The 10,525-nt window shown below is 40.4% G+C and overlaps 1 protein-coding gene across 8 annotated transcripts in view; it reads right to left on the bottom strand.

The window, feature by feature from the left end:
- Positions 1 to 51: 51 nt before the first annotated feature.
- Positions 52 to 10,525, bottom strand: part of TPD52L1 (TPD52 like 1) — a 72,783-nt gene continuing 62,309 nt past the window's right edge. For 2 of the 8 annotated variants that reach the window (XM_028509883.2, XM_028509884.2), the window contains 3 exons: positions 9,756 to 9,794; positions 6,478 to 6,538; positions 52 to 3,036 (listed from right to left, as the gene is read on the bottom strand). In XM_028509883.2, the coding sequence (XP_028365684.1) occupies positions 2,911 to 3,036; positions 6,478 to 6,538; positions 9,756 to 9,794 (226 nt within the window). In that variant the 3' untranslated portion in view covers positions 52 to 2,910. Of the gene's footprint in view, positions 3,037 to 5,868; positions 5,949 to 6,477; positions 6,539 to 9,755; positions 9,795 to 10,525 lie in introns of all 8 variants that reach the window. The other 6 variants (XM_036024650.1, XM_036024651.1, XM_036024648.1 and 3 more) reach the window with 5 other exon arrangements.

Below are 10,525 nucleotides of genomic sequence, written 5' to 3'. Positions count from 1 at the left end.
AACTTAAAACTTACGAATTGTTTATTTCTGGGATTTTGCATTTAATCTTTCTGGACTGAGGTCGGTTGCAGGTAACTGAACCTGCAGAAAGAGAAACTGGGAATAAGGAGACTAGTGTACATCTTTTGTTGTGGTATTTTGTATACATGGTCCTGACCAGAAATTTTGGTTTGCTAGTAAAACACTATATCCACTGCATGCAAATGCTTTATCACTTGAGGAGCACTTTAACTTACTGTATGTGAACTTGTACATGCAAGTGAGGGAGAGACAGGCAGTTCTTGAGTGATCAGGCAGTGAGGAAATGAAACCTCTAGCCTAAGACTACCTACCTACTGGGAAGTGATTTGATTTTTCTAATCAATGATGTGGCTCGTTCATACACAAAATGAAAAAAGATTACTCATGTCATAGCTGTTATATCATTCCCAGATCAGAGTTATTACTGTATGTAGTTAGCTAGATGTTAATAAAGGAAAGACAGCAAAGGGAATTGGATATCAAGCTTAATATACTAGGAGCACAAGCCTAGTTTATTTACCAGGAAGCTACAGCTTCACACCCCAGGGATCACAGCACTACTCCACCCAGGGGATAACACCCATCCCTTTGCCCCCACTCTGGTACTGTTTGTTGGAGGGCTTAGAGGAAGGTGCTTAACCAAGGAGGCCTGTCAGTCTAGCCCTGGGGGAAAAAGGGATTGGTTGGGAGGTGGACCCCACAGAAAGCACACAAAGCTTAGAAAATTCATTGGTTATTCTGAAGCAGCACCTAGTCTACCCCAAACTCAAGCAAATATAATACCAGGGAAACAAGTTTTCCCTCTCTGTAACACATTCACACACTTTCTCTTGCCTGGGAGCATACGACCATTCTGATGTAGCAGCTACTGGGGCGGTGGCGGAATGCGTGGGCTCCAAAGGACTGAGCTTCAATATGAAACAGAAACTTGGGGGCTTGGCTTTTGTTTTGGCCTTGCTGAAGACATGGTTGGACTTTTTCCATGCTGGGATGGAAGGAGGTGGGACATTGGGAACCCAGGGGGCAGCTTCTATTTCCACTCAGATTTTGCCACACCACAACTTCCCATGCGTGGGTCCTTGGGATACTTTCCTTGCAAACTTGTGTAAGAGTCCAATTTCTACAGATAACAGTGTGAATAATTGAAAACTTCTCAATTAATAGAGGTGCCATGTATATAGCTTGTACAAAACTGATGAAGAATGTGGCTTAAATAAATTGCTAAATATATTTGCAGCTCTGAGGCATCAACACTAACATTCTTGATTGTTTTCTTATCCAGTTTTGATACTGTGTTTTCTGATTGCGAGTCTGAGACCACTGTGTGCAGATATCGGTTGGTGAATGAAGATATTTGCTTACAGTACCATAATTCTGCTTTTTCTACAAGACAATGCAGTATCCTGAATGTGGTAAAAAAAAAAGTGGTGGTGAGTTTACAAAAGATGACCATTTCAAACACACTAGGCAACTGCAGATGGGCAGAGAGGAGTGCCCACATGCACCAGGGGATGAGCAACACGGTCACAAGCCAGTGGGATGTGGTTTGGCTTCCACCAACAGACTAGAAGGATAAATCAAGGAGAACACCAGTGATCCTACTGGCAGGGCTTCTCTGCTCACATTTACCCACTCTGGCACAAGTTTACGGACCCATACCTGTGTCTGCTAAGAGTCCTGGCCTGAGAGATTATGTGGCCCTGAACCAACTCGATTTTCCATCAGGCATACAGATCGTCCTGTTTCATTAATTAGAATAGAATTTTTCAGATTGGTTTTATTTCACTATGTCCACTTCTACTTAATAAATCTAAAAATATGAACAGTAAATATACTATATATAGGCTACATGTGTATTACATGAATTATATGTTACAGATACATATATTTAAATAGGTACCTAAATTGGGTTTTTTGTTAGAAGAGTCTGTGTGCATTTAAAAAATGAATGTATGGGATGTATCTCTGTTACCCATTTAGAAGAAAAGAGAAGCATATAATGTGGAAGTTAAAAGTTACTGAAGAAATCTGATTATGTTAACATGATGCCTTTTTCATTCATGTGAGCGATTTTGCAAACTTTAAGGGTTCCACACTTTGGATTCTCCCATTTTCTAGCTACTGTATTCCCTTTGCTGATATCCCTTACGTATTTAGCAGTTAACCTGAGTTAATTACTACTGTATGTAGATTAGAGAGAATTTTAGAATTGAAGATTGTTTTAGCATCCCAAAGTAGCTGAGGTTATACTTACATATCCTCTTTCATGTTCACCAGATTAGCAGAAGTTCATTTAAAATAGTGTCTGTGGAATTACAGCTACCACCTTTTAAGGTCATAAATATCCCTGAAGACTTAAAGAAATTAAGAGAACTTAAAGTCATCATTAAAGTCAGTTATTTTAATTGCTTAAATAACAGATGTAACTGATGTAGGTGAGGGGGACTGCAAGCAGTTTGGTGAAATTTCCAGGTGTCATCCCGTTGCTGGAGGACAGACGGACTCCAGAGGACTGACTGAAGGGAAAAGGGGTGCTCGTTCAGCCTTCAAAGACATGCACATGGTAACGGCGCCCAAGCAAAAATCACAGCAAGTAATTAATAGCTCATGTCTGGAAAATAAGTTTGAATTACACACAGAGAAGGGTCATGACCAAATGTGTACCCGCTCAAATCAGGACATTTTAAAAGATGACGGATGATCTGTGAATACTGAAGAGTGTGGTCAAGTGGTCCATTATCCACACAAATAAAAGTGGAAACCATTTTATTAAACTTTGTGGAGAGCCTATTTGAAGGTCAAGGCCTGCATTTTCTCAGTGGCATTTTGGTCTTCATACCCGGTGTGCGTGGGGCAATGGCTTCTGCAGACTGGGGCCGGCTGGCAGCCTTAGCACTGCAGTTCCTCCTCTGCCCGCCGGGGGCCGCTCGCTGAGCTCTGCGCGCTGGCGTGGGCCGTGGAGCTGAGTACCTCTTCAAAGCTGCCTCCGCTGTTGTTCGTCCCGCCTACTTTCGTCTGAAAGGGTAGAGACACAAAAGTGTAGTTCATTACTGTCATGTTTTCATAGCATTGATTATTTTCAAGTTCAGCAATACCTTTTTCTCTCTTTCCTTGAGAGGGTTTGTAAAGGATGTAAAGAAGTTAGTTTGGTTTAGTAGAGGGCTAGGATGTCATTCATACTTGGGTTCTGGGATTGGAATAGAAACTCATTTTCTACAATTTTATGAACCCTCTCTTTGTCTCTTCTACATTTAAGATTCTCAGTCCCTTCAGGAACATAGTCAGATCTGTGGATTGGCACCATCTCCTCACTCACCCAGAGAAAGGTTTTAATTAACAAAAACACCTGGATTTAGATAGATTCCTTCAATTTTACAAATGTGTGTACATTTTTAAGTGACTTTAGCTTAGGTTTTCTACTTGAGGTTTAACAAGGCAAATGCAATTCTGACAAATGTTTCTTGAAAAGGCAGAGTGTTTCAAATGAACATGATTTCTGGTCTCAGAGTTAAAGATGAATCTAGTCTTAAGCACTGCTTACTTTGTATCTCTTTTAGGCAGTTTTCTTTTATAGGAGGTATATCCCTTAAAATGCAAAGTTATAATGTTTTACAAGCTTCCTTTTTGATGTACTTGTTATTGGCTAATAAGAATGGACTCAGGAAGAAATTAATTTATAATTAAGAAATATGGTATACAGTCTTTTATTAAAGTGAAATATTATTTTGAAAAATTCCATACTAAAAGATCTTCAGAAGAATATTTAATTACCCAGAATGCTTAGTGAAAGTCTTATTAATAGCCCTGGCTGGTATAGCTCAGTGGATTGAGCACGGGCTTCGAACCAAAGGGTTGCAGGTTCGATTCCCAGTCAGGGCACATGCCCGGGTTGCGGGCCAGGTCCCTAGTGGGGGCCACGAGAGAGGCAACCACACAGTGATGTTTCTCTCTCTCTCTTTCTCCCTCCCTTCCCATCTCTAAAAATAAAATCTTTTAAAAAAGAAAATCTTATTAATAGTCGCATTGGCCTTCCTTTAACTATTAAATGTATGAAAAAAACACTCCGAGGAAAAGAAAGGCAAAGAACAGATAACACTGCTATTCTCAAACTGCGGCCTGCACCTCACTGTCACCGAAGCGATCCCTCACAGGAACATAGACCTCACTGGGGAGTAAAGGTATCCGCTGCTGCCTGGTTTGCCCTTTTAAATCTTAACCAGCTTTAGAATTAGTTCGGTCATTGCAAAACAAACACACTTTTCTCCAATTGTCACCAAAATCCCTCTCTACTTTTTTAAATTCAATTACTAAGTTGATTTTTTCCATCTGCTTGAGGTTGAGAAATTTGTTCTGGAAAGTGACAGATAAATATTTTAGGCTTGGGAATCAACAAATACTCAAATTAGGCATTGTTAAAAGCAGCAAAAAACAGCATAGGTGAATGAATATGGCTTTCAAAAAGACTGAATGGACACCAAAGTGTGAATATCTTGTAATTTGATTTTCATAAATAGTATTTTTCCTTCTTTTTTTTCAGCCATTAAAGAAGTGTAAAAACCATTCTTAGCTTACAGGCCATTCAAAAATAGGTGACAGCTAGATTTGATCAACATGCCTTAGTTTACAGAGCTCTGGCATACAACATTGATTTCTCCTCTAATCGGTATGATTTTAGCACTGGGAGGAAGGGGGTAGGTGGCTTTCAGTTATGTGGGTTTTTTTTTTTTTTTTTACCATGCTTATTTCTTTCCTGAGAGGAACAAGATTAACCCAATGTAATTTACTCTATTAATAGTTCCCATTCTTCTCTATTTAGCTTGCATTCTTTTTTGCAATAGAAGTTCCACACAGTACTGAATCAGATCAATAACAATTATTGATGTTTTTTTCTGGGCTTTGTTTCATTCTTCTCTCCTACTTAGTTTTTGATTTTCTCACATCAGAATAGAAAAATAAAGAAGGAGGGAACCACTTGGAATAAAGCGGTTTGGCAAAGAGGCGTGAAATAAAGGAGTTTCCTAACTGTGTGGGGTTAATGAGGGCACACTGCAGCATGGACCTACGTAAGCACAAATGTGAACAATAGCCCCCTCCTGGACCCTTCCCTTCATAACAGTTTTTCACCCAAGGATGTGCCACTTTGTTTCCCAAATTATAATCGTTCTTTGCAAAAGATTTTATTTGATTAATGAATTGGGCTTCCTAATCTTTCATAACAAAAACAACTGGTGGAAAGGACACAAAGAAACAATACATGACTTGTCTTTTTGTTTAAAAATCAAGCTTGAAGCAGTGTGTGAGAAAGGACGTGCAGCATATAGACCCGCAAGGAGTCTCACTCATCCTTACTGATTCCTGAGTCATTTCCTCAGCAGGAAACAGCCTCAGGATCCACAATTAAAGAAAACCACAGAAATTTTATAAAAGATTTAGGACAGAAAAGTAAACTATGTGGAAAATAAGCTATATAAAGAAAGATTAGACATCCATTATTTCATCTGGAGGAAAAAAGGAATGAGAAGTTTGTTATTACTGAGGGAGTGGGAGGCTTTACACAAAGCATGGTCATTAGCTGTTCTCCATTGCTTGGGTGGGCAGAAAAGGAGGAACTAGGCATTGACCGTGACTTAGGAAGCAGGTGGGATGTGAGTCTTATTAAGCCCATGGACAATTGCCTGCTTTGAGGGAGTCTTGGTGCAGTCCAGTTCCAGGTGGCTGGGTTAGTGTTGTGCACGGTGGAGGAGCACACAGGCTCTGCACCTCCCATCCCAGTGAGGCGAGAAAGAGAAGCTGAGCGTGTGGGCCAAACACCTAAATCATAAAATCACATGAGAGCCTCAAGCTTACCAGTTTCCTAAAAGCAAATGAATATAGGTTGCTCTTTATTCTTCTTTTGCTTCTTCATAGCTCCTTCTTCTAAAGAAAACCTAAAAGGCACAACTTCTCCTATGTCAGAACTTGTCTACAAAGCAACACAATCCATCCTCTTTGGAATGTCTTAGGCTGAGAATCAAATGCTGAGAAATTGACTCCTAAGATTTTTTGAGCCTTTTGTTTTGAAACTAGATATTCTAACAATAGAAATGTCTGAGATATTGTATGTCCCTCCCTATCAAAAGTTTTTCTATACACGGAGGCAATTTGGTGGCTTCCACTGGTCACTCAAGTGATGATGCTGACAAGCAGAAGCAGGAGCCCGCACCACTAGAAACTGCTGGAAAGTGGAACCAGTGAAGGCACTTCAATGAACCATTCATTCCTAGTGGTTTATATGAACAACTTTGTAAGGACAAAGAAATACTATTTAACCCTGGTTTTACTTATAGATTTTATGTGACGATGACTCTGTGCAAGGCTGCCTTCTCCACAGCACCGCATGCTGGCAGCCTCCTCTTTGGGACTAACCGCTGTCCTGATTCAATGGCCCCAATGACATAAAATTCACTTCATCTGTACCTTAAGACTTGTGACAGTTGTCTCAACCCTCTCCTCAAATGATTTGAAAGTAGGAGAATTCCTAAAATAACAAAAAAAGAGATGTCAGCTCCAAAGACCTACCTGTCCTAGTAACTATGCTGTCTGACTTCCGGTCTTGTAAACATCACTTCTGCACCAGAGCTAGCTGCCGGTTTGCCACCTACACCAACCATGTTTTAACATCCATTTCACTTCTGCTAGGTTTGATCCAGAAACCATGACTTGACATGGAACTTTTCTAAGTAAAATAGATACTCATCTGTAGAATAATATAGCATTTGTCACTGGTACAAATGTCCAAATTCCACAGTGCAGTGTGAGGCGTGATCAGTGAGTCAAAGGAGTCAAAGCTTACTTTTTCATTTACGAATTGTTTCTACCACAACACTCTTTGCCCAGTTCTTTTTTATTTTTTGTTAGCATGCAAAGTTTACCTAAAGAGTGGCTGAGATTTCCCACCTGGAACATTAAAGTCATTTATTTCAGTGAATGTGAGACAAGACAGAAGTAGGTCAAGAAATAAAATATTTGTAAGTATTTTTTCTTTTCAATGCCTTCAAAATAATCACTTGGTCAACTTCCATAAAGTAGTGTTTCTGAAAGTCAATGCTTTGATTATTGTAAGCTGAATATTACTTGTCAAAATGATATTATTTGCATATGGGATTTTTCTTTCTGAAGAGGATATACCTATTTGTTCACTTACCAGAGAGAACCTTCACAGTCTATTGACATTTTATCTGTGACTCATCATTGTGTTACATAATCTCTATACCATTTTTAACTATAAGTGTTAAATACTTCATTTGTTGCTTTTTGGTTTCCTATACTGGATTTGGCCATATGATGTAATTTAATGACATTACCATTAAAATTGGTATCACTAAGTCCAACTAAAGAAATGAGAACTGAACTAAAAATGTGTCTTTTTTAAATAATTAAGTTAATCATCTAAGGCAAACCTTTTTTTAAGGCTTTATTTATTTATTTATTTTTAGAGGAAGGGGAAGGGAGGGAGAGGAACACTGATCAGCTGTCTCTCACATGCCCCCAACTGGGGACCTGGCCACAACCCACACATGTGCCCTGACCTGAAATCAGGCGACCTTTTGGTCCACAGCCCAGTGTTCAATCCACTGAGCCACACCAGCCAGGGCAAAAATGTGTCTTAAATCTTGTATCCATGTCAGCTTTCGCAACAATGATTGTCATTGTTTTCAGATAAAATAATTCAGTTGACAAGTCACTTAGGATTCTCTCATGAGTGCAGAAAATATTAAATAAGAAGAATGGCCTGGAGAAACTTCAGAAAGGAGGATGGCTATAAACATAGGCTTCATTGTGTGGTGTGGGATGAAGCACGGCTCTAATACTATCAATAGGAAAAGAATGCCAAGGGTATGTTTTTGGTGCATTTGGCTTTGCTAGGGATGTCTGCCAAGACCCCGATGCTCCAGATGGTCAGTAATGCGTTTGTGTTTGGGCTACATGAATTCACAATGGCGAGCTCAGAGGGCCGGAGCATGGCATCACATGTTGTAATTGATTCAAACATGAGTCAGATTCCCATGAGTGGTCCTCCATAATACCTCTGTTTCACCAGGATATATTAGTGAAATTATACTTGAATGTCTCAAAAGTAGACACTTATTGGCATCTGACTTCCCCTGCAAGCTCTGTTTGGCCAAGCCTGCTCACATGACTGCAGCCATCGTCAGTCACGTTAGACCACACCTGGGCAGACAGTTTACCTAATGGTTCATGGGGATATATGAGGTGAGTAAAATCGTTTTCTTAAAAGTTATTTTCAGGCAACTTTATGGGGGCTGAATTTGACTCCTAAGCCACTAGATGAATTCCCTGTTCACAGAGCAAAATCATTCTGATTGTTTTTGCAAGCTCCAAAATTAAACTTTGACAAGTAAAGCGCTCAGAGCCTCAGGTTACAGTACCCAGTCTGGGCATTCTTATGCCAGAGGGACCGAGTTACTCAAACACAGACAAAGCAATCCTGAATTTGTGCTCTCCACTACCAAATCAGGGGGAGTGGATACTGTGATTAAATTCCCAATGTACCCAAATAACCCCACTGTGGAAGAGACTTCACTGGACAGAATAAAACAGACATTCTTCTAATTAAATTACCATAGAATACATGCTGGAGAACCGAGAGAAACTGTTTACTCAGATTTAATTATATCCTATACAACTAGCAACTTTTAGCACTGCAAATAACCCCCAAAAGAACTTGGCTTCAATGCTTTCAAACTCTTTAGAGTAACTGAACCCCCCCCCCCCCCCCCCGTAATGTATCTACACCATGATATATGATACAAAGCAGGTAGAAGTGGCACAGATTTAACTGAAGTCGGGGAGGGTCCCAGGGGCTTGATTCCTACCCACCACAACCTCATCACCATGGCAACCCAAGGCAAGCATCATGGGAAGAGCAGTAAATCTGGTTCTAGACCATCTTGTTAAAAACATGATGAAACTGATATAACTGAGGTAAGTTTTTTAAGGCTGCAAAGTTCATTCTTGGCAGAGTTGGCCTGCAGCCTGTATCCTCTGATTCCCAATCTAACTTTCATGGACTCTATTACTATCAGCTTGATTTTACCTGCTGTATCACAAAGTTGAACAAACTGGAAGCAGAAAAAAATCTTTCTCAGTTTTCAACTAGCCAATAATCTTATTGTTCAACGGATACCTCACCTTCATCTATACCTTAAAAAATCCTAATGATATTCTTCCAAAAACTGTAGTGCTCTTAATCTCCTATCCTTTCATTTAAGTTTTCTTCCAGGCTTGTATTTAATTCTGGGGGTATAAGAAACATATTTCCACCTTCACAAGTGTGCTCAGAATGTTCTAGGCCCTGTCCTAAGTGTTTTACAACACAGGTTACTTGGTTTACATCTCACAACTACACGAAGGAAGTCTTGTTTCTCCCACAAAGTCAGTGTCCAGAAGAGCCCGAAGACTGAGGTGAGTTAAACAACTTGTCTCAGGTCTCACATATCAGGAGTGGCTGGATTCAAGCTAGTGTGTCTGGTCAAAAGCCCGAGCTCAAAGCACCTTTAATACTTGTACGGAGTTGTCAGTTTTTTTCCTGAGGACCACCAGAAATGAGAATAAAGTAGGCCATGGCACTTCCTTTCACATAAAGGAGAAAAAATCACGAAGTGAATATCAATAAACTAATGCTGCATACATATTCGGCATTAATATCATGTAAAGTAATTTACACACGTTACCTCATAGCAGGCATACTTATGGAATGGCGGATGGAGTAGCTTCGGGGCAAAAGCAGATTAAAGGGAAGAAAAGAAAGAAAAAAGATAGCACAATATAAGTACGTGAGCAACTCCCTATTCACAGTTCTAAAACAGCAGTCTCAACTCTCTGAAGTATTTGCTGCCCACCCCACCAAGATGATATCTGTTTTCATCGGGTAGCATGGGCCCCTGTCGGTTCCAAGGGTCTAAAGGAAGAGCAGTTGGTCCATAGTTGCATATTATTTTATTTCCTGTAGGTTCCCTGGAGGCCAGGAAATCTGAGGAGGATGTTTGGTTTCTTCCAGGTCAGCCCAGCAGCCTCTGCACATCCTCTTAAGATCCAGCTGCTTCTCTACTTCCTTCTCCTGGTCAAGAAGACAGGGAAGGCTTATCCAAGAAGTGGAGCTGGGCAGGTAAAAGCTAATCGTTCCATTGTAAAGAAACTCTCCAGAGGAATATCTGTAGCTAACATTCCAAGACAATCAAGGAAATGCACACCAGGCAAACAGAATTCACACAGTCAGACAGGGGAGCAGGGACTCCTGCAGGGACTCCAGCCCATTCTGTAACATCGGTACACACAGCAGCACTTCCGAGAACTCGAAGACTTTCAGCCTTCTCACCTCAATCCAACCGTAGCTGACTCACTTTCCCTGAAATGAATCGCCCGCTATTTCTACATGACTTCTACTCAGTAATCAGGCTGGGTGGAGGAAGGAAGCAAAATGAAGTCCATTTTCCTGGGCTGG

Source organism: Phyllostomus discolor, chromosome 4 (genome assembly GCF_004126475.2).
Source record: "Phyllostomus discolor isolate MPI-MPIP mPhyDis1 chromosome 4, mPhyDis1.pri.v3, whole genome shotgun sequence".
NCBI lineage: Eukaryota > Metazoa > Chordata > Mammalia > Chiroptera > Phyllostomidae > Phyllostomus > Phyllostomus discolor.
Note: the sequence above shows the minus strand (reverse complement) of the source record. Positions and strands in the feature narration are given on the sequence as shown.